General features: G+C 44.7%; 4 protein-coding genes across 5 annotated transcripts; 1 reads left to right on the plus strand and 3 right to left on the minus strand.

Annotated features, from left to right (window-relative positions):
- The first annotated feature begins 1,345 nt into the window (after positions 1-1,345).
- On the plus strand, positions 1,346-5,051 carry LOC121542943 (microfibrillar-associated protein 5). The gene is made up of 7 exons (XM_045208602.1): positions 1,346-1,427; positions 2,378-2,446; positions 2,561-2,593; positions 2,713-2,781; positions 3,224-3,311; positions 3,489-3,562; positions 4,695-5,051. Exons 2-7 carry the CDS (start codon positions 2,404-2,406, stop codon positions 4,808-4,810), a joined length of 423 nt encoding a protein of 140 aa, XP_045064537.1. The 5' UTR covers positions 1,346-1,427; positions 2,378-2,403; the 3' UTR covers positions 4,811-5,051.
- Positions 5,052-5,572: 521 nt separating this feature from the next.
- Positions 5,573-14,699, minus strand: LOC121542944 (adaptin ear-binding coat-associated protein 1). The gene is made up of 8 exons (XM_041852584.2): positions 14,571-14,699; positions 13,471-13,571; positions 12,786-12,890; positions 10,046-10,127; positions 9,554-9,662; positions 9,086-9,344; positions 7,348-7,453; positions 5,573-7,250 (listed from the first exon to the last, which is right to left on the minus strand). Exons 1-8 carry the CDS (start codon positions 14,663-14,665, stop codon positions 7,196-7,198), a joined length of 912 nt encoding a protein of 303 aa, XP_041708518.1. The 5' UTR covers positions 14,666-14,699; the 3' UTR covers positions 5,573-7,195.
- Positions 14,700-15,162: 463 nt separating this feature from the next.
- aicda (activation-induced cytidine deaminase) lies at positions 15,163-17,360 on the minus strand. The gene is made up of 5 exons (XM_041851790.2): positions 17,341-17,360; positions 16,585-16,750; positions 15,534-15,822; positions 15,335-15,450; positions 15,163-15,250 (listed from the first exon to the last, which is right to left on the minus strand). The coding sequence occupies exons 1-5, from the start codon at positions 17,358-17,360 to the stop codon at positions 15,200-15,202; spliced, it is 642 nt and encodes a 213-aa protein (XP_041707724.2). The 3' UTR covers positions 15,163-15,199.
- Positions 17,361-22,415: 5,055 nt separating this feature from the next.
- Positions 22,416-27,213, minus strand: LOC121542946 (N-acetyltransferase 14). Of its 2 annotated transcripts, XM_041852585.2 has the most exons (4): positions 26,892-27,213; positions 25,697-25,880; positions 23,160-23,462; positions 22,416-22,990 (listed from the first exon to the last, which is right to left on the minus strand). In XM_041852585.2, the coding sequence occupies exons 2-4, from the start codon at positions 25,775-25,777 to the stop codon at positions 22,532-22,534; spliced, it is 843 nt and encodes a 280-aa protein (XP_041708519.1). In that variant the 5' UTR covers positions 25,778-25,880; positions 26,892-27,213; the 3' UTR covers positions 22,416-22,531. The 2 variants fall into 2 exon arrangements, with proteins under 2 accessions (XP_041708519.1, XP_041708520.1); XM_041852586.2 differs by lacking the exon at positions 26,892-27,213 and having other exon boundaries at positions 25,697-26,879.
- Between the last annotated feature and the right edge of the window lie 87 nt (positions 27,214-27,300).

Here is a 27,300-nt window from a genome sequence, read left to right on the forward strand (position 1 = left end):
TCCCTATTTCTCAGGGTGAAAGCAGAGTGTTCAGAATGGCGGGTCGGTGTGTTCCCTGGCCTGATCTCTCCATCACTCAATCTGTCATCAGCCATGCCCACCCGACCTTGTTAGGCCAGCGCTTCTCTCCCGCTCACCCCCCTCACCCCCCAGCCTCACCCCCCAGCCTCACCCCCAGAGACTATGTAGCCCCAATGTGTCAGGGGGATGATGAGTGTGTGTCCCTGTTGTTGAATTGACTTTGGGAGAGAGGGAGAGAGAGCGTTAGGGGAGTTTTGTTGTCTGTGACTCTGGTAGTATGTATGGCAATATTTATATTGGTTAAGTTCATGGAAGCCTGCTGCTCTCAGGTTTCCCCCATACAAGCTATTAATGGTCCCTATGGAAACCCTATTTTCAACACAAGTAGGGGATCAAACAAAGGGTCAGGAGTTTTGGTCGTGATATTCACTCATCCTTGTTGCACTGTCTTCTGATGTAGCAATATAATTGTCTACTCTAGTTCCTTAATCCTGCGTGGTCCTTAGAGTCCCACAGCACATTTCTGCTTCAGCCCATCACCTAATTCAACTACTGTAAACCATTGATTAGTGTAATAAGGTGTGTGTTAGTGCTGGGCAAGAACACAAATATGCACCCCATGTGGGTCCCCAGGCCCAGGATTAAGAACAGCATAAATATAGAAATATGTGACAAGCAACTCTGGACAGTGATACAGGCCGTGCAAGCTTTTACTCCAGCCCAGCACTAGCATATATCTTTCAATCTAGACCACGATAAGTTGGTCTACAGTTAGAGCTGGGCTGAAACAAAAGCCTGCACACACTGCTGCTCTTCCGAAACCAAGATTGGCCACTTCTGAGCTGAGACCACACTCACCAAGTACACTGCCCCGCCTAGTGGAGAAAGAGGATCCCTGCAAATGCAAGGTCTGCCAGACCTGTACCAGTCATTCTGTCATATTCCCTCAGTTGCTCTAAAGCATATTGGGCTCTTTGTTTATGTTCTACCTGTCATCGTGTGTTGACCATTGTTGTTCTTCTGTCAGTTTTTTGTATTTGTAAAGTGTAAGTCCCTAGTTCAATACGCTGATAGATTTGTTTACTATTAGTGATAGTTATTGTGAAATCAACACAGTGCATAGACACATATTTTTGATAATGAGTTTGTGTTGTTTGGGTGTATACGAAACCAACTCTGGACTAGAACAATTCTCCCTAAATCTCTACCAGATTGGAGGGGAGGAATGCGAGAGAGCAAGATACTTATAATGAGAGGGGAGGACAAGGGGTGGAGGAGGAGAAGGAGGAGGGGATGGAGGAGGAGAAGGAGGAGGGGATGGAGGAGGAGAGGGAGAGAGAAGGAGGGGAAAGGAGAGAAGACAAAAGATTCAAAACAAAGGACGTTTTTGGACGACAGGAAAAGTTGTGAGTATGAAAACATTGTGTTCTTTTCTTCCTTTTGAAGACTATAAAGGCATTAGTAGCACTGCAGTACTGTATATAGAATGTTTACTATAAATAACATGAGGTACATGTACAAAATATGCATAGAGAAACTACATTTACTGCAAAAAACAAACTTTACATGAAGTCATCATAATAGAATACTGTCTGTGAACTCCTATCATGGATGAAAATATGTCATTCAGAACGAATGTATTTTGCAAAGCTATGTGCCCTGGCATACAAGAGTGTATAAATGAGTCAAAGCAAGATAAATCAATTTAGCGTATTCAGGGCCTGGGCAAGATGGTCGTAAAGGAGAAATGGGGTGTTAAACATAACGAGTGACAAAACAGTTTGGACTCTTTAGATCGTTCTTAATAAGGTTTATGGAAAGAGAGGTGTATGAAAAGAGAGGTGTATGAAAAGAGAGGTGTATGAAAAGAGTGTGTATGAGAAAGGAGGAGTAGAGGGGTGCTCAAATAGGGCACAGAAAACACATTCTTTTGTGAGAACTCATGTCTTGGACTCCAAACTCACACTGACACATCACAAGAGGAATGATGCAGGGAGAGAGCTGAGGGAGTGTGTGTGTGTGTGTGTGTGTGTGAGAGAGAGAGAGAGAGAGAGAGAGGATTACTTTGTGAGAAAAAACAGCAACCTGATTCAAACTGCTTGATTAATTCTGATACTAACAACAGCACACATACTGTATCTATCTCATTTACCTGGATTTGACCAGGTACACATTTCCTACAACTGCCTTAGAGAAGAGTATACATTGCATTAGAAACAGCAGAGGCAGGGCCAGGGGGAGAGCAGAAGGAAGAGAGAGGAAATGTAAAGTCGAGATATTGAAGAGTTCCTCTGTGTGAATTGAAACATATAAACTATTTTCCTCTTTGGGCTTTTGTGGGTCCTCTTTCCTTCAGCTCGTAAACATCCAGCTCTGACAAGGATGGGCAGTCTTCCAATCGCCCTTCTCCTCTGCGGTTTCCACGGTAACCCCTGACAAACACAACACACAAATCATCACCTTCAATTCGGTTTGAGTCCATCTCTGTTTGTTTTAACTCCATAAAACACTTCCCATCATATGGTTTTCTGTTCCACAGCTCTCACAGCTGTAGCCCAAGCCCCACAGGCTGGTAATAATGCCCTCCATTCAATGGTCACACATTATTTCAAAATAGATTAAGTTGCATGTGAATCATGGCCGTGGGTAGAGGTCGCTCCCATGCTGATTGTGTTGTTTCCCTGTTGGTAGAGGTGGATCTCCCCAGAGGTGACTGGAATGAAGAGGAGGCTCTGGTGTCTGTCTCTACCCTACCCCCTGGTGAGTGAGGTGTCTGTCTCTACCCTACCACCTGGTGAGTGAGGTGTCTGTCTCTATCCTACCCCCTGGTGAGTGAGGTGTCTGTCTCTATCCTACCACCTGGTGAGTGAGGTGTCTGTCTCTACCCTACCACCTGGTGAGTGAGGTGTCTGTCTCTACCCTACCCCCTGGTGAGTGAGGTGTCTGTCTCTACCCTACCCCCTGGTGAGTGAGGTGTCTGTCTCTATCCTACCACCTGGTGAGTGAGGTGTCTGTCTCTACCCTACCACCTGGTGAGTGAGGTGTCTGTCTCTACCCTACCACCTGGTGAGTGAGGTGTCTGTCTCTACCCTACCACCTGGTGAGTGAGGTCATCAGTGTGGGACAGAAACATCACTGAACAATGTTAGGCCAGGGATGACCATTATCATTATCTGGATGTTGTGTGTATCCTCTGTGCTAGACTGTAGGGAAGAGACGTACCCCTGCACCAGGATGTACTCTGTCCACCGGCCCATCAAGAGATGCATCCACTCCCTCTGTCTTTACAGGTAAACTGCAACTACAGGCTCTCTCTCAGGAAAACATAGACACACTCAGTGCCTCCTGGTCATGCAGTCAAAGTCCATGGGTTTCAACCTGAGAGCCTGTGCAGAGAGGCATGTTTTAGAGACAGCAGCTGCGGTCTGATTATAGTGTAATGATGTCTGTCTCCTGGTTTGTCTCAGCCTCCCTCGTGTCTATGTGATCAACAAGGAGATCTGTGTGAGAACTGTGTGCCAACAGGATGAGTACCTGAAGGGTAAGACAGTCAACCTGATAGCACTTCATTAGACCAGTTGTTAGGATTACAACAACATAACAATCTTAGAGTGCATGAAACTTTTACTGACTTAAGGACAGCATGTACACTACCGTTCAAAAGTTTGGGCTCACTTAGAAATGTCCTTGTTTCCGAAAGAAAAGCAAAAAAATTTATCCATTAAAATAACATCAAATTGATCAGAAATACAGTCTCAAGCCATATCTCAGGCAGCCCATCTTAATCTTTTATTGGCCAGTCTGAGATATGGCTTTTTCATTGCAACTCTGCCTAGAAGGTCAGCATCCCGGAGTCGCCTCTTCACTGTTGACGTTGAGACTGGTGTTTTGCAGGTACTATTTAATGAAGCTGCCAGTTGAGGACATGTGAGGCGCCTGTTTCTCAAACTAGACACTCTAATGTATTTGTCCTCTTGCTCAGTTGTGCACCGGGGCCTCCCACTCCTCTTTCTATTCTGGTTAGAGACAGTTTGCGCTGTTCTGTGAAGGGAGTATTACACAGCATTGTACGAGATCTTCAGTTTCTTGGCAATTTCTCGCATGGAATAGCCTTCATTTCTCAGAACAAGAATAGACTGATGAGTTTCAGAAGAAAGTTATTTGTTTCTGGCCATTTTGAGCCTGTAATCGAACCTACAATTGCTGATGCTCCAGATACTCAACTAGTCTCAAGAAGGACAGTTTTATTGCTTCTTTAATCAGCACAACAGTTTTCAGCTGTGATAACATAATTGCAAAAGGGTTTTCTAATGATCAATTAGCCTTTTAAAGTGATAAACTTGGATTAGCAAACACAACGTGCCATTGGAACACAGGACTGATGGTTGCTGATAATGGGCCTCTGTACGCCTATGTAGATATTCCATTAAAAATCTGCTGTTTCCAGCTACAATAGCCATTTACAACATTAACTATGTCTACACTGTATTTCTGATCAATTTGATGTTATTTTAATGGGAAAAAATTGCTTTTCTTTCGAAAACAAGGACATTTCTAAGTGACCTCAAACGGTAGTGTACATCTGAGCCCACAGCATCCTCTCTCTCTTTCACACACACACACATTATCTGTATTCAATCTCTCTCTTGCTCTCTCTCTTCTCTCCATCCCAGCTGAGCTCTGCAGGGAGAGGTCCGGCTGGCCTAAACGCTTCCAGAGGTCAACCACCAATAAGAAACGCTGTCGCAATCGCCGTGGCAACCCCAAAACCTGGGAAAACAAGGCCTGATGGGCCCAAGATGGCGGAGATGGAAGGAGGGGCGGAGGAAGAAGGGAGGAAGGAGAGAAGGAGGAGGAGGGAGGACACCCTTGGAGACAGAACACTGGGTTGTCTCCATAAAAACACCCCAAAACACCATAAATCCACCGCTCAACACCTGGTGCTAGCCTGTGCCTAATTACACACACACACATACATATACAACCACACGCATGCACGGACAGACACACACAGAGACACACATGCACAAACGCATGCACACACACACAGACAGACACACACGTTCACAAACGCACGCACGCACACACACACACAAACGACAACACAGTCCTCGTAACTCCAGTTAAGAACAGTCAGAGTCATATTTCTCAGTTTTTCTATTAGCCTCTTGTTTTATTATAACTGTCTGTGAATATCATGGGGAGAAATCACTCCCGACAGATTTGCTCTGTGTTTTATTTGACACGGATCATGTTCTCGTGGTTTACTTCAGTGCCATTCCGGGCTGTATAATACTGCTCAGATGGAACGCTGTTGGGTTCCTGTAGTTCATTGTGTAAAGGCAGTCTGAGAACAAAGTATCCACTCTGTCATCACTGGCACCTTACTGTACAGCACTCTATCACAATCCAATACCAAAGTAGTGCAATATTACCCAATAAAATGTAATTAATTGGTTTATGTGTGGATTGCTTTATTGATGTAGTCCAGTTTTTGGTCCAGTTTTTTTCCCTCATGCAGATAAAAAGAAAAGTAATCCGTGATTCAACATTAGTTGATATCTTTATACTTTTATTTTCAATACATACACATTTATATACACACATATTGTATTTGTAATGACAAGAAGAAACACATAAACAAACATAGGTAGGGTCTACACAGACTCACCAGTTCATACCAGTTCTCCAACTAGCCGTGTGCTCACACAGGAAATCAATCAATTATCACGTCATTAATAAACATCATGTCATCAATCAATGCATATGTTTGAGTCCATGAGAGAAAGACACACACAATGATAGGTACAAAAGCCACATACATGGCTTACTGTAATATTGCACTATGATGTCCTGTACTGCATTATCCCCTTCTATCCCTCCATCCCTCCCTCCTTTCTCTCAAAATAACAACACAACAGTAAAGTAAAACACTGCATCTCACAAGGACTGGAATGGTCTCACTGCATTGACAGAGTTAAAGTTAGTTCCAGGGTTCAACGTATAGAACACTGACGGACGGACGGACAGACAGTTGTATATACAACACACACAGGGCTATTCATCCAGCAGGGCAAGAGTCGTGACCTAAATGAGTCATCTCTACCCAGAAACCCCTTGACTGTTGATTACATCACAAGGCCTAAATCAGGCCTGTCTATCACCCCATGGGTTTAACCCCCTCCTCACCCTCCATCCCTCCTCAGACCCCACCCATCTTACCCTTTCATCCCATCACTCTGCTATCCCTTCACTCAATCAGACCACTCTTTTTTCCTATCGCTCCCTCCATTTCGGTGTTAATTGACCAACTAACACCAGCCTCATGTTAAAACAACGCAGCCAAGTGACCCAGCCAAGTTCCTATCCCCAGCAGTGATAATGTCCACATCTCACCACTCTCCCTGTCAGACTGTGGTTGTAGGACCGCAATAGCCCACTAAGGGGCGCCAAACAGCATGACTGCTGTGTAAACTTACAGTAGATCAGTGTCCACTCAAAGCAGAAGCTGCTCCAAAGCCCAGCTCCAGACTCACCGTGGCCTAACCTTAGTAATTAAGAGGAAAAAGCAAAACTGACCTTAGATCAGATATCAGATAACTTGGTCATATACTAATGCATCCAGGCAAGCCTGTAAATTAGTTATTTCAGGCGATAATTCCAGTTGTACTGGAGATTCTAAAGGAAAATTAGCTACGACACTACCACAACAACGGGAATTACAAACTACTGACAATATATACATTTACAATAATATATTCTGTACATTAATTAATTCATTTGTTTTTTATCAAGACTATATTAGTGTGAGTCACCATCATTCCTTTCTGTACCATCTTTCATTTAGAGCGATTTAACCTCAGTCTTTTCCCTCAGTAGTAAATAAATACTCTGTTGCAATAGATAGAGAAAGAGACAGAGGGAGAGGAGGGCAAGGAGAGGGGGACAGAGGGGGAGAGAGTGTAGCGTTGAAACTGAGAGGGAAAGATGTAGAGGGAGAGGAAGCCAGGAGAGGGGTGATGAGCGTGGGGGCAGGGTGTGAGAGAGACAAATAAAGAGAGGGGGAAGAGAGGGAGAGAGTGCACTGAGGTTGAGGTGATAATATACAGTGTCCTCCTCTGGTCAGGGGTTAAAGGTCAGGTGAAGGTCAGGTGAAAGGGATTGTGGGATGGCCTCAGAACTGCTGCCAGTTGGTGGAACCATCATCGTTGGCGAGCGGAGACATTGACCTGCGTTAAGGGGAAAAAGAGGAGAGCATTAATGGGGGGAACAGAATAATGAAAGAAGAGAGAAAAGGATGAAAGAGAGAGAAGATTATCCCCTTACTTTTCTGGGGCAGAGAAGTCTCCCCACATGTCCGAGCCGCCTGTAGGGTTGGGGTTCGGCTGCACCACAGAGTTGGAGTTACTGCTGTCCAGGTCTAACAAACAGCCTGAGAACAGAGAGACAACCATAGAATTAGGAATTAGAATACTAATTTAATAGGATCTCTATGGAGACAACACACATCAAACCTTTCAATACACAACCTCTACTGCTTTCTCCCCATTCATACTCTAATGACAATAGCCTTTTTCTTGGTTAGCTCATAAAACTAAAAGAAAAAACACCCAGGGCCCCATTCAATCCTTAACCTAATTACACAGTGGCATATAAACATGCACTTTTTCCCTTCAGTCAAATGAATTCACAGCATGGTTTGGGGAACTGTAAAAATAGTCTTCAACAATGTTAGCAAAAAGCGCTATGCAGAAAAAGCAGTTACTAGGGTAACCGAACAAGATAAACAAACAGATGAATCAGAAGCAGCAATATGAGAACAGGGTCGCGTTCAGGAGAACACAACGTTTTGAATGTTGCACATAGAATTGTCTTGTATGGAGCGTACCACATCCCCTATTCTACATGCCAGAGCAGAATACCTGTCTTCATAATCTATACTGAACAAAAATATAAACGCAACATGCAACACTTTCAATGATTTTACTGAGTTACAGTTCATATAAGGAAATCAGTCAATTTAAATAAATCCATTAGGCCCTAATCTATGGATTTCACATGACTGAGCAGGGGCACAGCCATGGGTGGGCCTGGGAGGACATAGGCCCACCAACTGGGGAGCCAGGCCCAGCCAATCAGAATTAGTTTTTCCCCACAAAAGGGCTTTATTACAGACAGAAATACTCCTCAATTTCAACAGCAGTCCAGGTGGCTGTTCTCAGACGATCCCACAGGTGAAGAAGCCGGATGTGGAGGTCCTGGGCTGGCGTGGTTACACGTGGTCTGCGGTTGTGATGCAGGTTGGACGTACTGCCAAATTCTCTAAAACGACGTTGGAGGCGGCTTATGGTAAAGAAATTAACATTAAATGATCTGGCAACAACTCTGGTGGACATTCCTGCAGTCAGCATGCCAATTGCATCACGCTTCACCATCTGGCAGTCTGATGGACGAATCTACCTGCCTCAATGTATAGTGCCAACTGTAAAGTTTGGTTGAGGAGGAATAATGGTCTGGGGCTGTTTGTCATGGTTCAGGCTAGGTCTCTTAGTTCCAGTGAAGGGAAATCTTAATGCTACAGCATACAATGACGTTCTAGACAATTCTGTGCTTCCAACTTTGTGGCAACAGTTTGGGGAAGGCCCTTTCCTGTTTCAGCATGACAATGCCCCTGTGCACATAGCGAGGTCCATACAGAAATGGTTTGTCGAGATCAGTGTGGAAGAACTTGACTGGCGTGCACAGAGCCCTGACCTCAACCCCATCGAACACCTTTGGGATGAATTGGAATGCCGACTGCGAGCCAGGTCTAATCGCCCAACATCAGTACCCAACCTCACTAATGCTCTTGTGGCTGAATGGAAGCAAGTCCCCACAGCATCTAGTGGAAAGCCTTCCCAGAAGAGTAGAGGCTGTTATAGCAGCAAAGGGGGGGCCCAACTCCATATTAATGCCCATGATTTTGGAATTAGATGTTTGACTTTTGGTCATGTAGTGTATATCTATCTGAACAACCAGTAGCATTACACCTCGCTGAATGTGGCCCAAAATGCTGTTCACCTACCTGTGTTACTTCCCCCTGAGAACATGTCACTTCCTGCTGAGAATATGTTGTTTCCTCCTGAAAACGTGTCACTTTCCCCTGAAAATGAGTCACTTCCCGCAGAGAATAAGTCTCCCCCTGAGAATAACCCTTCATTGTCATTGGAGGAGCTTGACATAGGGGGAGGGGCTATCTTGGCGCCACCACCACCAGGGGGAGGAGGGAGGAGCCCAAAGCCACCAGCACTCTGGGGGCGGGACTTGTCTCTCTTTCTGCCTTGCTGAGAGAGGGACAGAAATGGATAGAAAGAGAGGAGGGGACGGGTGAGAAGGAAGGAGAGAGGAATAGGTGTTTGAGTGATAGCTTGACAAAGCTTTGAAACAGAGCATGGGTTTGCAACGTGTGCGTGCATGTTCGCTTTTGAGTTGTTAAGCGCTAACCAGATGGTACCATGGTAGGAGCATTATGGGTGTGAGTTGAGAAATTTACCCCGATATTGAGAGTGATGGTCTGTCCCTCTTTGAAACCCAGGTCCAGTTTAGGAGTGTTGTCTGGAGTCTGAGACTGCTTACTGATCTCAAGCTCCTGTTTCACCCACCTGAGAGAGTGACAGAGAGAGAGAGGTAACAAGAGAGAGAGAAAGATATATATATATATATACAGTAAATAGATAGAGAATGAGAGGGCAAAAGGGAGAGAGCGTTATAACATTTCAAGCGTCTTTATTCTTTTGAAAAATGTTGTGTGCATAATGTTTACTGTTAATTTGCGATTGTTTATTTCACTTCCTTTGGCAATATAAACATATGTTTTCCATGTCAATAAAGCCCCTTTGAATTGAATTGAGAGTTATAGAGTGAAACAAATGTCAGGCTATTACTAATTCATGTCAGTTAGAAGTCAACATTTTAGCTCTGAGCTGTACTTGTTTTGCTAATGTTATCTCTGTTGTGACAGCTGACTGCTGTAAGAGCAACACACTTAAAGTGGTCCTGCAGCGCCACGTTGAAGTCAAACGAGTCCCCTCTGTCCCCAAACCCGATGCCTATGAACGCACTGCGACCTGAGAGACAGAGGCCAGAGAAGAACAATAAACCAATGTAAGTTACAAATCAAATCACTTCGTACACACACTGATCCTAAAACACAGCGAAATAGCACAGTGAGAAACAACTGATTGTGTACTCCAAATGCTGTAGTAGAATACGGTTCCATTCTACACACTCAAATGATCCAACACATACCTTGTTATTACTGTGTTATACTACTTCTACTGTACTGAACAAAAATATCAACGCAACATGCAGCAATTTAAACAATTTTACTGAGTCAATTGAAATAAATAAATTAGGCCCTAATCTATGGATTTCACATAACTGGGCAGGGGCACAGCCATGGGTGGGCCTGGAAGGGCATAGGCCCACCCACTTGGGAGCCAGGCCCACCCACTGGGGAGCCAGGCCCAGCCAATCAGAATGAGTTTTTCCCCACAAAAGTGCTTTATAATACAGACAGAAATACTCCTCCGTTTCATCAGCTGTCCGGGTGGCTGGTCTCAGATGATCCTGCAGGTGAAGAAGCCGGATGTGGATGTCCTGGGTTGGCGTGGTTACACGTGGTCTGCGGTTGTGAGGCCGGTTGGACGTACTGCCAAATTCTCTAAAACGACGTTCGAGGCGGCTTATGGTAGAAAAATGAACATTAAATTCTCTGGCAACAGCTCTGGTTGACATTCCTGCAGTCAGCATGCCAATTGCACACTCCCTCAAAACTTGAGACATCTGTGGCATTGTGTTGTGATCATGCTTTTTAATCAGCTTCTTGATATGCCACACCTGTCAGGTGGTTAGATTATCTTGGCAGAGGAGAAATGCTCGCTTAAAAGGGATGTAAACAAATCTGTGATCTATTTTTTAGAGAAAGAAGCTTTTGTGTGTTTGGAACATTTTGGGGAACTTTTATTTCAGCTCATGAAACATGGGACCAACACTTTACATGTTGCGTTTATATTTTTGTTCAGTATAATACAGTGAGGGAAAAAGGTTTTTGATCCCCTGCTGATTTTGTACGTTTTCCTACTGACAAAGAAATGATCAGTCTATAATTTTAATGGTAGGTTTATTTGAACAGTGAGAGACAGAATAACAACAAAAAAATCCAGAAAAGCGCATGTCAAAAATGTTATAAATTGATTTGCATTTTAATGAGGGAAATAAGTATTTGACCCCCTCTCAATCAGAAAGATTTCTGGCTCCCAGGTGTCTTTTATACAGGTAACGAGCTGAGATTAGGAGCACACTCTTAAAGGGAGTGCTCCTAATCTCAGTTTGTTACCTGTATAAAAGACACCTGTCCACAGAAGCAATCAATCAATCAGATTCCAAACTCTCCACCATGGCCAAGACCAAAGAGCTCTCCAAGGATGTCAGGGACAAGATTGTAGACCTACACAAGGCTGGAATGGGCTACAAGACCGTCGCCAAGCAGCTTGGTGAGAAGGTGACAACAGTTGGTGCGATTATTCGCAAATGGAAGAAACACAAAAGAACTGTCAATCTCCCTCGGCCTGGGGCTCCATGCAAGATCTCACCTCGTGGAGTTGCAATGATCATGAAAACGGTGAGGAATCAGCCAAGAACTACAAGGGAGGATCTTGTCAATGATCTCTAGGCAGCTGGGACCATTGTCACCAAGAAAACAATTGGTAACACACTACGCCGTGAAGGACTGAAATCCTGCAGCGCCCACAAAGTCTCCCTGCTCAAGAAAGCACATAAACATGCCCGTCTGAAGTTTGCCAATGAACATCTGAATGATTCAGAGGAGAATTGGGTGAAAGTGTTGTGGTCAGATGAGACCAAAATGGAGCTCTTTGGCATCAACTCAACTCGCCATGTTTGGAGGAGGAGGAATGCTGCCTATGACCCCAAGAACACCATCCCCACCGTCAAACATGGAGGTGGAAACATTATGCTTTGGGGGTGTTTTTCTGCTAAGGGGACAGGACAACTTCACCGCATCAAAGGGACGATGGACGGGGCCATGTACCATCAAATCTTGGGTGAGAACCTCCTTCCCTCAGCCAGGGCATTGAAAATGGGTTGTGGATGGGTATTCCAGCATGACAATGACCCAAAACACACGGCCAAGGCAACAAAGGAGTGGCTCAAGAAGAAGCACATTAAGGTCCTGGAGTGGCCTAGCCAGTCTCCAGACCTTAATCCCATAGAAAATCTGTGGAGGGGAGCTGAAGGTTCGAGTTGCCAAACGTCAGGCTCGAAACCTTAATGACTTGGAGAAGATCTGCAAAGAGGAGTGGGACAAAATCCCTCCTGAGATGTGTGCAAACCTGGTGGCCAACTACAAGAAACGTCTGACCTCTGTGATTGCCAACAAGGGTTTTGCCACCAAGTACTAAGTAATGTTTTGCAGAGGGGTCAAATACTTATTTCCCTCATTAAAATGCAAATCAATTTATAACATTTTTGACATGCGTTTTTCTGGATTTTTTTGTTGTTATTCTATCTCTCACTGTTCAAATAAACCTATCATTAAAATTATAGACTGATCATTTCTTTGTCAGTGGGCTAACGTACAAAATCAGCAGGGGATCAAATACTTTTTTCCCTCACTGTAACTACTAATAGAAAAGTAGTGTGTGATACTTCTGTCCTTTCTAATATGGCCAGATGGTGACAAGTGACGACGACCAACAACCCACCACTCTCATCCTGGATCCGAAGCACAAAGTAACGACTGGAGTCGCTGACGGTTTCTATGGCGATGCCAGGGTACTCGTCCACTGGTGCCTGTGCAAACAGCTCCCCTGCAGAGACGGGGGGTAGTTATAACTTAGGCCTTATAACTAACGGTTCAAGTCAATAGTCAGAGGGCAAGGTGGAGCAGTTAACATAGTCCTTTCAGGTCAACAAGAAGTGCCCAGGTGACGATTTGGAATTGGGCATGACGGCCTTCTGACTAGAAGTACCTAGAGGTGGGCTAGGGGCTAGGGCAGGGGTCCCCAATTACATTCAGCCGTGGGCCAATTTTTCCTTGAGCGGATGGTTGGAACATAGCTATAAATAATTTGTACACTGCAAATTGACTGCAAGAAACAGATATAGTATTTGACAAAAACAGAATCATTTCAAACGTTGATTACATTGGGATACGATCACATACGCCTCTCTATTTATGCGTGAGGATCCTTGGGAACAGATCTCCTAAATAGAAATTACCTTGAACTAATCTCCTGGTGATTTTACAGTCTTTTATATCGCAGAACAAAAAAATTAATAATGTAAACATTTAAAACTTGGGGGGCCGAATAAAATGTGGCCTGTGGGCCACCTATTGGGTAACCCTGGGCTAGGGGCTAGGGGCTAGGGGACGATTTGGCCTCTCACCAGAGATCTTGTCCTCCAGTTTGATGAAAGCCACTTTTCCCCGAGCCGTCACTCTCATACGGCCTGTCCAATCAGGGGCATCCAGCTTCCAATCCGCCGCCCTGAGGGAGACACAGACAGCCAATCAGAGATGAGACTGACTGTATAGGTGTGTGTCAGAAAGAGGGATACCATGTTGTTGATAACCAACCACTACACCTTGCTACTGAAATGAGAGTGAAGTCAGGAGAAGAAGAAATAACAAGGTGACTGGGCTGGCAGTTCACCAGACCTGGGGTGGAATATTCCCTCATTATTATTACTTACTACATCACACAACAGACTCAGCTTTGTGCTTGGTGATGGCAAGTTACTGATGGTCAGCCAATCAGCTCCCAGGAGAAAGATTCAGTATGGAACGCTGTCCAGTCAGCATACAGATAGACTGGATCACGTTAAAACACCAGCCAATGAACAAATAGGTAAACACAATATAGTCACACACACACACTGCCAACCGTAGACTGTAGCCTAATAGGACTGAAGTCACTGTCAACAAGAGATCCTTTAACGAACCCTGGTTAGAAAGTAATAGGGTAGGCTACAACAGAGAAAATACCCAGATAATCCTACGAGGGAGTAAAAATCTCACTAATCCTATGGACCTTTAAATACCGTAGTACCCGCTATATCATTTCACTAAACATTCGCCCCAAAGCACAGAGCAGTCAAAGCACATTCTGTCAAAGGGGGACACGACACGGTCACGTTTTCGCACTGTAAACAGGATTCAATATCATTGTCTGATACGGTCAGGTGGACTACAATAATAACAGGTGTATTCTCCCTATCCATCCCACTACGCACATCTGGTGGTAGACTATTCCTCCGTGATAGAAGTCAACCAGTTTGCCTGGTAGGCCACCTTAGAAAAGCTATTGCGCACTGCAAAGGCGACAGAGACGACCATTATAGCCATTATATGGGCAATGCATTGCCTTGATGTGGGGACAAGAGCTTTGCCTACGGGGAGGTTGATATATTGCCACGCCAAACAAATGATGCTGGAGTCAAACCAGGGCAAGGTCACCGGTTGATGGTGCCGGAACCGGGTCTCTTACCTGACTCCCCGGTTCGATGCCCGCGGCGGGATTCGGTAAACGTTGACGTCAGGTTTCACACACAGGATCGACTCGTATTCGCCCTCGGTCGCCATCTTGACTTTAATTCAATCGGTGTGTGGTGATCGTGCACGTTAACGGGTACGGGAGCGTAATACACTGTGTGTTTGCGCACGAGAAGCATTCACATCCGTTTCTAATGTCATTCATCCAGATTAATCAACCATTGTCAGTGATAGTTTAGAGATAATTGTAATCAATTAGCCTAATCTTTATTTGGTTGATTATGGTAGGCTATGTGAGAGATAAAGAGCTGGTCAAATTGAAATCAGGGTAGGATAATGTCAACACAAAACCACTCATAATCACAGTTGGAGGAAATTATTTAATGGATGTGTTACAAGGCAGTAATAATGCTACAAAGGGTAAAAAATTAAATAACAATATAGAAACACATTATGCAATTGAGTTGAACAGTTGACCTATTTCAGTTTTCTTTTATTCTTCTTTTTTATTTTACAGTGATAGATTAAAGTGATCTTTACAGTTTAACATTGACAGGTAGCACCAGTGGGAGGAGCAAAAATAAATAGCTCCATATCAGCATACATGACAGGGAAAGACGTGAATCACAATCCAAGCAGCTCGAAAGCATCTCTCCAATCTTCTGCCTCACCAGGCTGAAAGACAAATCAGTAAATATCACTAGCCTACTAACTCAAGGGTACAGTGTGTGTGTTTGTTTTTGTGTGTGTGTGTCCTACCTGGAGGATGTCGTTAAGTTTCCTGGCCAGTTGAACAGAGTTCTGATGCAGTCCGTCCCAGGCCTTAAACACACGCTGTCTGCGAGCCACAAAGGTCTGCCAACAGTAGAAATAGTCTATAGGGAAGAGACAGAATTATAATGAGAGATGCATTATGAAAGAGACAACCCCCCCACACACACACACACACCCTATCTACCTTCATAGTTCATGACAGTGATCTGCACCCCGGCTCTCTGCAGCACGCGGAGACCCTCTCTCGCACGGCTGTCCTCCAGGTCACAGAAGTAGAGCCTGGAGACGTAGATCCTGAGGCGGAGGTTGGGGGTCTGGCTGAGGAACTGGGCCAGTCTGTAGGAGCAGTCTGAGCAGGGAGACCAGGAACAGAACCAGGTGACAGAGTAACACAGTCCCACACTGTCTGGAGCTCCATAACCCCACAGGCCCGGACACAGGGCGCCAGCTTCCAAGAGGCGCAGGAACAGCAGCTAAGGGGGGTGGAAAGAAAGAGAGTGATGGAGGTGTGTGAGAAAGGGAGAGGGGTGAGGAATGAGGGAGAGAGAGTAATAGTGATAGGTGAGAAATTAGAGAAATGGAGATAGGTGAGGAATGAAGGAGAGAGTGATGGAGATAGGTGAGGAATGAGGGAGAGAGTGGTGGAGATAGGTGAGGAATGAGGGAGAGAGAGTGATGGAGATAGGTGAGGAAGGTAGACGAGTGAGGAATGAGGGAGAGAGTGATGGAGATAGTTGAGGAAGAGAGAGAGAGAAATTATTGAGGGAGGAAGATGCAGATAGAGAGAAAGGAGAGTAGAATGAGGGGAAAGAGAGTGATGAAGAAATGGGAAGGAAGGAAAGAAAAGGGAAGAGATAGGAAAATATATAAAGACGGAAAGAGGGAGAGAACTGGAGCAACAGGGGCAGACAAAATAAAAAATGACAGATGACAAGATTTGTTCCATGTTTTTTTTACCCCTTTCCTCTGTTTCCTCCCCCTCCCTCCCTCCCTCCCTCCCTCCCTCCCTCCCTCCCTCCCTCCCTCCTCCCTCCCTCCCTCCCTCCCCTCCCTCCCTCCCTCCCTCCCTCCCTCCCTCCCTCCCTCCCTCCCTCCCTCCCTCCCTCCTCTCCTCTCCTCTCCTCTCCTTCCTCTCCTCTCCTCCCTCTCCTCTCCTCTCCTCTCCTCTCCTCTCCTCTCTCTCCTCTCCCCTCCCCTCCCGCTCCCCTCCCTCCCTCCCTCCCTCCCTCCCTCACCTCAACATGACAGCCAGACCGGTTGCGTAGGTGTCCAAAGTCGAAGGAGAGTGAGTTTGGTCCCACCCGCCTCTTGACCACGAAGCACAGGTAGGTCTCGTGTCGGCCCTTGGCCCAGCGCATGTTCTTATAGTGGTAGATAAACTTCTTCTGGGCCAACAGCACACTGAGACACAGAAAATAGGGTTTCCCTCAAATAAGTAGTAGAGATGCTGGCAAAATCTGTTTCCATAAGCACACTGAGGCAGGCCTAAGGTGAAAAGGTGAATGGTTATGGCCACTGCTATTGCTTTTCACTCATCTGCCCCTGTAGTGGCTTATCTGGTGTGGAAAAGCCATATACTCTTGTTATGAGGACTGCACTGACTACTCAACACCTTCCTCTTCTTCTTTAACAAAACCACTGGTTTGGTTAACCTCTGTCAATTAACTGGTGTCTAACAAATTGGCCCTGGTTCTCTCAGTCTCAGTTTCAATCTGACAGCTTTCAGCGAAACTAGCGAAAGCTATTCAATATGTTGTTGTCATCATCACCGAAACTTCTGATTGTGCTGCATAAGATAAAGACGACAGGAGTGGTTTCATAATAAATCATCAATGATAAATAGGACAGCAATCACCAAATAGTAGGCATTAGCTTTAGAACATGTATTACACCATGCATTAGTTGATCACGTCATATGATATTATATCATATCAATTTGCTCAACTCATTAAACAATTAACACAAAAAAACAGATGTGCATTTTTACTCACCTGTCAAATTTGTTGATCATTTCAAAAGCCTAATTTGTCTCACACAGTCAATCAGGCGAGAGCGAGTGATGAGATGAGTGAGAGAGTGTGGGGGGGAGGAGAGGGGGAAGGGAAGGAGGTGACAGGGTAGATATATATACCTATACGCTCAGTCAAACAGCTTGTGTAGAGAGGGCACTCTGGTTGGATGGAGATATTTTTCAAAACAAGAATAGGGGAGGGGTGACAGAAATATCAAAGCTACGCCAGAGTCGTATAGATACACTATACTACAGGACATTGTTATTCAGCAAACAACAAGGTAGGCCTACAAACTGTGAAACTAAATAAAGAATACTAGTTATACTAGATAGATATAGTCCATGAGTTGATCATGACTAATACTGCACTGAACAAAAATATATACGCAACCTGCAACAATTTCTAAGATTTTACTGAGTTACAGTTCATAGAAGGAAATCAGTCATTGAAATAAATTCATTAGGCCCTATTCTATTGATTTCACATGACTGGGAATACAGATATGGATCTACAGATATGGATCTGTATCACAGATACCTTAAAAAACAGGTAGGGGCGTGGATCAGAAAACCAGTCAGTATCTGGTGTGACCACCATTTGCCTCATGCAGCGCGACACATCTCCTTCACATAGTGTTGATCAGGCTGTTGATTGTGGCCTGTGGAATGTTGTCCCACTCCTCTTCAATGACTGTGCGAAGTTGCTGGATATTAGCGGGAACTGGAACACGCTGTCGTACACGTCGATCCAGAGCATCCCAAACATGCTCAATGGGTGACATGTCTGTTGAATATGTAGGCCATGGAAGAACTGGGACATTTTCAGCTTCCAGGAATTGTGTACAGATCCTTGCGACATGGGGCCGTGCATGCTGAAACATGAGGTGATGGCACGACAATGGGCCTCAGGATCTCTTCACGGTATCTCTGTGCATTCAAATTGCCATCGATCAAATGCAATTGTGTTTGTTGTCCGTAGCTTATACCTGCCCATACCATAACCCCACCGCCACCATGGGGCACTCTGTTCACAATGTTGACATCAGCAAATCGCTAACCCACACGACGCCATACATGCTGTCTGCCATCTGCCCGGTACAGTTGAAACCGGCATTCATCCATGAAGAGCAAACTTCTCCAGAGTGCCAGTGGCCATCGAAAGTGAGCATTTGCCCACTGAAGTCGGTTATGACGCCGAACTGCTGTCAGGTCAAGACCCTGGTGAGAACAACGAGCACGCAGATGAGCTTCCCTGAGACAGTTTCTGACAGTTTGTGCAGAAATTATTAGTTTTGCAAACCCACAGTTTCATCAGCTGTCCGGGTGGCTCGTCTCAGACGATCCCGCAGGTGAAGAAGTCGGCTGTGGAGGTCCTGGGCTGGCGTGGTTACAAGTGGTCTGCGGTTGTGAGGGCGGTTGGACGTACTGCCAATTCTCTAAACAACGTTAGAGGTGGCTTTTGGTAGAGAAATTAACATTCAATTATCTTGCAACAGCTCTGGTGGACATTCCTGCAGTCAGCATGCCATTTGCATGCTCCCTCAAAACTTGAGCCATCTGTGGCATTGTGTTGTGTGACAAAACTGCACATTTTAGAGTGGCCCTTTATTGACCCCATCACAAGGTGTACCTGTGTAATGATAATGCTGTTTAATCAGCTTCTTGATATGCCACACCTGTCAGGTGGATGGATTATCTTGGCAAATGAGAAATGCTCATTAACAGGGATGTAAACAAATTTGTGCACAAAATTTGAGGGAAAAAAGCTTTTTGTGCGTATGGAAAATTTCTGGGATCTTTTATTTCAGCTCATGAAACATGGGACCAAGACTTTACATGATGCGTTTATATTTTTGTTCAGTATAGTAATACTAGATAGATACAGTCCATGAGCTGACTAATGACTAATTCGAGAACCACAAGAAACAAATCCATTTCACAATGCAGGAAACACAAAGCAATTACAGTGACCACACATGAGTCCAGGAGTGTTTGACGTGATTTGTAACCTTTTAATTTTCTCACATACGTCAGTAAACTCAGCCAAATGGATGGAAATTTCTAAAGGCGCTTCGCTCGCTCCCCCAGCCAGTCACCCAACCCTCCACTCTGGTTTTCCCAGATCATTAAAGAAAAACGTCCAGATACCTTCTCGCCTTGATGCAGACTGGGTTTACCACCCTTTCCCGTTTCCCTCCACTCACTCCCTCCTTTCCTCCCCTCCCCTCCCCCTCCCCACCCTTTCCATGCCCCAGAGTTGGGGTAGACATGGGCATCCCCCAAAACCCAGAGGCCCTGATACCTATACCTCTGATTTGGGTTTTGTGAGTGCATGTGCTTGCACATGTCATATTTGGGTTTTCCCAAAGTGTGTCAATCATAACAAACATAGGAGCTGTGAGTGACCCCTCTCACCCCAGGCCTCCCTCTCTGCTCCACCACCGCAGTGTGTGGCTTTCTCCCCTTACGCACAGTGTGTATAACTCAGACCAACCAGCCTTTGAACCATGAAATGTTTTCATCCATCCTCCTCCATAGACGAGGGTGTGTTCACTCTCTCTCTCGCTTTGTTCTGTGCCGTCGTTCTGTCTGTTTTTACTCCGGCCCGGTCCCGCTCACTGCAGCTGCACGCATCCTGTGCCTCTCTGTTTCCCATGACTCCCCACTCTCCTCACCCGCTCATGCACTCTGTGGTTTGGGGAATTCACCGTTTCCCAGGGTGGGTGTATTTGGAGCTAATCTGTACTGTGTGTGTGTGTGTGTGAGTGTTTGTGTGTGTTTGGTTGGCTTGTGGAGCCCATCTGTGTGAGTGTGTCATAAATATGATCTATACACATCATCTGGAACAGATTTATCCACTCTGCCATTTACGTACCAACCGCCGGTGGTGCGGTGCCCCAACATCAAGATTTACACTAATCTGCAATGTTTGTCTGTGTGCTGTATGTGTGTGTGAGAGAAAGGGACTCTATGTGTTGACAGCAACTAACCTTAGTAACCTTGCACTATGTTGATAAAGCACCTAAAAGTCACTGTGCAAGTGAATGTGTCTATGGAATGTTACCATTCATAACCTCCAGTCTGTTTTAAATATGATCCTGCAAACGTGCGTGCGTGTGTGGTTTTAAGTAAGACAGATGGATTATACATCACCATCTTCCATGGTTTGACCACAGTTGACCGAGGTCGCCTTTCGGTCACAAACCAACACTCACGTGCACAGCCCTACTGTAACAGACAGTGTGTGTGTCAGAGTACAGTAGGCTATGGTAGACATGGCTGTGCATCTAACCCATAGTCAGGGGGGGGGAACCAACCGGCAGCAGGATGTGCAAAGTCATACTTTCCGAAACCCACCCGCCCACACACACACAGACACACAGACACACAGCACACACACACACACACACACACACACACACACACACACACACACACACACACACACACACACACACACACACACACACACAGCCATACCGTGCAGACCCACATGACCACAGTCACAAACAGGCTTACTTTCCAATGGCGTGAACTCACATCTGTTTCCTGACAACAATAATAGTTTCAGATCGGTTAGACGATAGAGGCCCAGCTAACAGGTGTCTGCAGCAGGGCAGGGCAGGGCAGGGCAGGCATGGAGAGAGAGAACCATGACTCTCAAATAATAAAATAACCTAATGCTCAACGGGAAGAATGGGGAAGACTGTTTCAAGGATAACAATTACTCCCACACTCACTATTACATCTGTCTGTCTGCACGTTTCCTTCACTGACGTGCATGGCCATGGGTAGCAGTAAATGTGTGTGTGGGAGTGATTCTTAACAGGGTTTTACTGTAATCCCAGCACTAAAAAGAGTTGTGTCATTGTAATGTATTTATTCTGAAGATTACACATTGTTTCACTGCAGAGAAATCACTTTACATTACACAGAATCCTAGAGGCTTAAAGCGAAGGCTTTGCTCTGGTTAAACAGTTGATGCAAACTTGGGTGGTTCTCTTTTCTAACACTTAGTATTAGGGGAGATACTCCTCCCCCAAGACCACACACAGGCCACTAGCTATTTCATTTACAACACTCCAGCACTGTATCTATGTGAGAAACAGGTTAATGTAGTTATGATACGGTCTGAGGTTAGCACGGTGAGCACACGTGTAGCTAACCACGCTCTAATTCTGGTTACGCCGAGACAGGGCTGAAGAGCAGTGTCACACATACCCTTCCACCCACACACAAACTGACATTCACCTGCAAACAGCACACTACACTACTGCTATAATTTACTACTAATACCATGATGTGCAATCTGTACCAGGGTTAATATATCTGACACTTTTTTCCTGCCATGTGACAGGTGTGCAGTGTGAGGAATGATATTAAGTGTCATTAAAGGGGGGTGGGGTGAGGATAGAGAGAGTGATGAATGGAGGAGAGCATGTGTTTTGCAGACTCATTCAAAGCCACACACAGGTGCAGGTGAGGAGGAGTGAGAGAGAAAGAACAGAGAAGTTCTGCAGACTCACATAAACCACGTACTTCCTCACACACAGTAAATGCATACTCACTGACAGAGGTGTGCACACATCCCTGCGGACGCACACATTTATTTGCAAAATCACTTTTTTGTAAAACAAATCTTTACAAATAAAGAGCCAGTAAGACATATAAACAGATATATTTTACATCAAATGTTGGATTTTGTTTTCAACCAACAATCAAGATGATAAGAACTCAATACAATAAGAACTCAATGACAATTGTAAAAGCAATACATAAATAAATACATACTACAAATCAGGAGAGGAAAAAACGTCATTTAAGTAAGGTTCCGTTCACTAGATTGTCCATTGTTTACCCTCATTATTGCCCTGATAAGAGAGGTAGTCCACCTCTTTTCACTGTATCTCTCCTCCCCCTCCTCTATTTCCCTTTAGTATCAAATCAAATGTTATTTGTCACATGCGCCGAATACAACAGGTGTCGACCTTACAGTGAAATGCTTACTTACAAGCCCTTAACCAACAATGTAGTTTTAAGCTAAATAAGTGTTAAGTAAACAATAGATAAGTAAAAAATAAAAGCAGTAAAATAACAGTATCTCTCCTCCTCCTCCTCCTCCTCTTTTTCCCTTTGGTATTTTCCACATTCCCTTCGTTGTGTCTCCTCCATCATTTGAGGTCTTTGACAAACACCTTGGTGACATGGAAGCCCAGAAATGTCCTCTCCGGCTGCTCTTCATCCTCCTCCTCTTCCTCCCCGTCGTAGCCCACCTCCCCCTGCAGCCGGTAGCCCAGCTTCCTGAAGAAGGCCTCTCCTACTGCAGAGGGGTAGGGGACGTGGGCGTAGACCCTCCTGGCCCCCGTCTGTCTCTCCCTCTGTTCCAGACTCTGGACCAGCAGTCTGCCCAGGCCCTCCCGGCGGTACCAGCACCCCACCACCACCCTGCAGAACCTCCTCATCCCCAGACGACAGTCACCCTCCCTGGACACACAGCCCACGATCTCCCCCTCACAGTCCGCCACCCACACCTGCCCTGCTGCCTTCTCCCTCTCCACGTCTACGATCTCAGGAGACAAGTCTTTGTCCTTGTCCTCTGCCTTGGGTTTGGTCCTCCGTCTGGCCTTGCCCTTTAATGACAGATAATAATCAACTTTATTTGTGCAGCAACTCAGCCCAAAGCACTAAAAGTCAAAATCTCTAAAACACTGTAGTAAAACTGAGCAATGCATACATGTAACATCCACAACATACAGTACCTTAAGTCAAAGAAAAGGAGATGTACTATATGAAACCTACTTTTGCCGGCGGGGGTTTCCCACTGATCCTGCTATAGGGGTTGACGAGGGTCTCGTCCTGCGCCCCTCGGTAACTGCTCCCCACATAGTCCCAGTAGGGCCGGCTGGTACCCAGCACCCCTGTGGAGCGTGGCATGGTGAACTTGAGGTAGACGATGAGCAGGAAGACAGGAATGATGAGGGCCAGGATGAAGGAGTGAAGGAAGCAGCGGAGGACAGAAGAGACGGTAGCCAGGAGTAGGAGGCAGACAGGACGAGTCAGGATGTGGAGGATCAGACGGTTTTCTGTGCCCTGACAACCCTCCTACAGAGAGAGAGAGAGAGAGAGGGAGGGGGAAGGAGAGAGAGAGACAGAGAGCGAGGGAGGGAGGGAGGGGGGGAGAGAGAGCGAGAGAGAGAGAGAGAGGGGGGGACAGAGTTCGAAAGGTGAGTTTGAGTGATAACCATAAAACGCCTAATATACGCTACCGTTCAAAAGTTTGTGGTCACTTAGAAATGTCCTTGTTTTCAAAAGAAAAGCAATTTTTTGTCCACAAAAAATAACATCTAATTGATCAGAAATACAGTGTAGACATTGTTAATGTTGTAAATGGCTATTGTAGCTGGAAACGGCTGATTTTTAATGGAATATCTACATAGGCGTACAGAGGCCAATTATCAGCAACCATCAGTCCTGTGTTCCAATGGCACGTTGTGTTTGCTAATCCAAGTTTATCATTTTAAAAGGCTAATTGATCATTAGAAAACCCTTTTACAATTATGTTAGCACAGCTGAAAACTGCTGTGCTGATTAAAGAAGCAATAAAACTGGTCTTCTTGAGACTAGTTGAGTATCTGGAGCATCAGCATGTCACGACTTCCGCCGAGGCTGCCTCCCCTCCTTGTTCGGGCAGGTTTCGGCGTTCGTCGTCACCTGCTTACTAGCTGCTGCCGATCCATTTATCATCACTCCACTTGTCTTGTCTAATTAATCACACACACCTGGTCCTTATCCCCAATTAGTCATTGTATAAGTGTTCCCTCTGCTTCCTTGTCTGTGTGGGTGATTGTTTGTTGTGAGCGGTGTGTAGCTCAGTTGAGCTACCCTTACCTTATTGTTGCCAGGGTAGAATTTTCCCCTGTGCCTGAGTGTTGTTGTCGCATGCTTGCGCAACTGTTTATCGATGGAATAAACTCTTTGGATGCGTATTACTCTCCTGCGCCTGACTCCTTCTATCACACAGCAATTGTGGGTTCGATTACAGGATCAAAATGGCCAGAAACAAATAACTTTCTTCTGAAACTCGTCAGTCTATTCTTGTTCTGAGAAATGAAGGCTATTCCATGCGAGAAATTGCCAAGAAACTGAAGATCTTGTACAACGCTGTGTACTACTCCCTTCACAGAACAGCGCAAACTGGCTCTAACCAGAATAGAAAGAGGAGTGGGAGGCCCCGGTGCACAACTGAGCAAGAGGACAAATACATTAGTGTCTAGTTTGAAAAACAGACGCTTCACAGGTCCTCAACTGGCAGCTTCATTAAATTGTAGGCAGAGTTGCAAAGAAAAAGCCATATCTCAGACTGGCCAATAAAAATAAAAGATTAAGATGGGCAAAAGAACACAGACACTGGACTTTTTCTTTGCAACTCTGCCTAGAAGGTCAGCATCCTGGAGTCGCCTCTTCACTGTTGATGTTGAGACTGGTGTTTTGCGGATACAATTTAATGAAGCTGCCAGTTGAGGACCTGTGAAGCATCTGTTTCTCAAACTAGACACTAATGTATTTGTGCTTTTGCTCAGTTGTGCACCGGGGCCTCCCACTCCTCTTTCTAGTCTGGTTAGAGCCAGTTTGCGCTGTTCTGTGAAGGGAGTAGTACACAGCGTTGTTTCTTGGCAATTTCTCGCATGGAATAGCCTTCATTTCTCAGAACAAGAATAGACTGACGAGTTTCAGAAGAAAGTTATTTGTTTCTGGCCATTTTGAGCCTGTAATCGAACCCACAATTACTGATGCTCCAGATACTCAACTAGTCTCAAGAAGGCCAGTTTTATTGCTTCTTTAATCAGCACAACAGTTTTCAGCTGTGCTAACATAATTGCAAAAGGGTTTTCTAATGATCAATTAGCCTTTTAAAATGATAAACTTGGATTAGCAAACACAACGTGCCATTGGAACACAGGACTGATGGTTGCTGATAATGGGCCTCTGTACGCCTATGTAGATATCCCATTAAAAATCAGCAGTTTCCAGCTACGATAGACATTTACAACATTAACAATGTCTACACTGTATTTCTGATCAATTTGATGTTATTTTAAATGGACAAAAAAAATGATTTTCTTTCGAAAACAAGGACATTTCTAAGTGACCCCAAACTTTTGAACAGTAGTGTACATAAAAAAGGGTTCTTCAAAGGGTTTTCCTATGGAGACAGCCGAAGAACCCTTTTAGGTTCTAGATAGTACCTTTTATTCTAAGAGTGTAGAGACAGAGCATAACTCAGGCTTGAAGTGTGTGTGTGCGTGCGTGCATAACTTTGAGGATAAAACACACACCTTGATGATAGCTTTGACAGTCTCGATGTCATCCTCCCTCATCCTCCTCATTACCACCTGATCTAGCTCCAGCTTTACCATGTCTGGACCTCACACATACCGCACACACACAGCAACACACACACACCCCTCACACACCAACACACGCTGCAACACACACCTCATACACACATCACACACCGGTCTGCAAATATAGGAAATATCTCATGGTCAAATAATACATTGCTTTGTACAGATACACCTTGTGGTTAAATTGTGCATATTTACATTGTGGTTACCATAGTAGCTAAATGGTATAAAATCGGTTTCAAGATTATGGGAATGTGGTGTGTTATATTTGGTCCAGGCTATTTTGGGATTGATGCCATGACTCAGGGGGAAAACAATCCATCCCTGTAACACTGTATATATAGCCTACATAGATACCAGGGTTGGGTTCAATTCGAATTGAAGCCAGTCAATTCAGTTTAATTTATGTTTAAAAACGTTTGAAATAAATAGCTTCTACTTTTCAGTTTATTGAGAAGTTATTGAAAATAAATGCAATTTTTTTCAATTATTGGATTGTCATTTTTGTTGATTTCCTGAATTGACTGCCTTCAATTCCAATTTAGCCCAACCCTGACAGATACACATTGAAAACACATGAAATTATAGTCAGGGGGCAGACCCCTATGATATCCCCTTATCAGACACTATGTATGCCAGGATACAGTATGTAGCTACATTGTGCAACAAATTAACAGCATAACATTTGTTACTACAATGTAACAACTGATGCATCACATTGGCGCAGGTTGATACAATGTGTCAGTTGTGAGTGCAGTGGCGTTTCCTCCCAAAATCAAACTAAATGGGGGATTACTTGAGGGGGTCGGGGAGGGATTTGTCTATTGCATGGGCACACTGCTTCTACAAGGCTTATCAACAACAAACAACGAGGCTCATTTAGAACAATGTTGGGCTTCTATGTAAAATAAACGTAGTTTGGAAATCAGTAATATGAAAATTAAAAGGCAAATCAGAACACACAGTATTCATATATTTGAAGCCTGTTTTAAACCAATGGCCATGTTTTGAATAAATAAATATGTTTTAAATCCTTATATGGTGAGTGCAGAAGGGTTATTCATGCGTAATGTCTAAATAAACGTCGAATCTTCTCGTTCAACCCAGCCGAAGCCACATAGCCTACCTTGCAAACTTGCAGCGTTGGACCACCGCCAAATGCAGGGAAACGGATTTATATACTCGCTGTGTATTTATTCCTTCAAACCGATTTTTCTTATATTTGATTGAATGACTCGCAATACTTGCGTGGCCACCATTGCAAATGTAGTGTTACGATCACATTTACTGTCATGAATGCTGTCTTTACGCCATTTGCGTAGCGAGTACCTGCACCGCAGAAAATGTACTAACCTGCTACGTGAACGTGGTCAGTCGCACTACGCAGTGGAGAACCGCTATTTCCCATAATAAAGTGGAATTGTCAATTATTATAAGCAGACCCTCTTCCTCTTTAGATAAAGTAACATATTTATATTAACGAAATTAGAAAGGTGAATTAATCAACATTCATTAGAACTTATTTGATTTGATTT

The sequence above is a fragment of the Coregonus clupeaformis genome, chromosome 28 (assembly GCF_020615455.1).
Source record: "Coregonus clupeaformis isolate EN_2021a chromosome 28, ASM2061545v1, whole genome shotgun sequence".
Lineage (NCBI taxonomy): Eukaryota > Metazoa > Chordata > Actinopteri > Salmoniformes > Salmonidae > Coregonus > Coregonus clupeaformis.

What these genes read in the sequence shown, in the direction of transcription:
- aicda (XM_041851790.2), bottom strand. Translation starts at nt 17,360, where the DNA reads ATGATCAACAAATTTGACAG. An exon ending in ATGATCAACAAATTTGACAG is followed by an intron (nt 16,751 to 17,340) that starts GTGAGTAAAAAT and finishes TCTGTGTCTCAG; the next exon opens with TGTGCTGTTGGCCCAGAAGA. An exon ending in CACTGTCATGAACTATGAAG is followed by an intron (nt 15,451 to 15,533) that starts GTAGATAGGGTG and finishes TCTTCCCTATAG; the next exon opens with ACTATTTCTACTGTTGGCAG.
- LOC121542946 (XM_041852585.2), bottom strand. Translation starts at nt 25,777, where the DNA reads ATGGTAAAGCTGGAGCTAGATCAGGTGGTAATGAGGAGGATGAGGGAG. An exon ending in CTGTCAAAGCTATCATCAAG is followed by an intron (nt 23,463 to 25,696) that starts GTGTGTGTTTTA and finishes CTCTCTCTGTAG; the next exon opens with GAGGGTTGTCAGGGCACAGA. An exon ending in GGAAACCCCCGCCGGCAAAA is followed by an intron (nt 22,991 to 23,159) that starts GTAGGTTTCATA and finishes CTGTCATTAAAG; the next exon opens with GGCAAGGCCAGACGGAGGAC.
- LOC121542943 (XM_045208602.1), top strand. Translation starts at nt 2,404, where the DNA reads ATGGGCAGTCTTCCAATCGCCCTTCTCCTCTGCGGTTTCCACG. An exon ending in TCTCCTCTGCGGTTTCCACG is followed by an intron (nt 2,447 to 2,560) that starts GTAACCCCTGAC and finishes TCTGTTCCACAG; the next exon opens with CTCTCACAGCTGTAGCCCAA. An exon ending in AGCCCAAGCCCCACAGGCTG is followed by an intron (nt 2,594 to 2,712) that starts GTAATAATGCCC and finishes CCCTGTTGGTAG; the next exon opens with AGGTGGATCTCCCCAGAGGT.
- LOC121542944 (XM_041852584.2), bottom strand. Translation starts at nt 14,665, where the DNA reads ATGGCGACCGAGGGCGAATACGAGTCGATCCTGTGTGTGAAACCTGAC. An exon ending in GCGCTGCAGGACCACTTTAA is followed by an intron (nt 9,663 to 10,045) that starts GTGTGTTGCTCT and finishes TCACTCTCTCAG; the next exon opens with GTGGGTGAAACAGGAGCTTG. An exon ending in GACTTCTCTGCCCCAGAAAA is followed by an intron (nt 7,251 to 7,347) that starts GTAAGGGGATAA and finishes CCCTTAACGCAG; the next exon opens with GTCAATGTCTCCGCTCGCCA.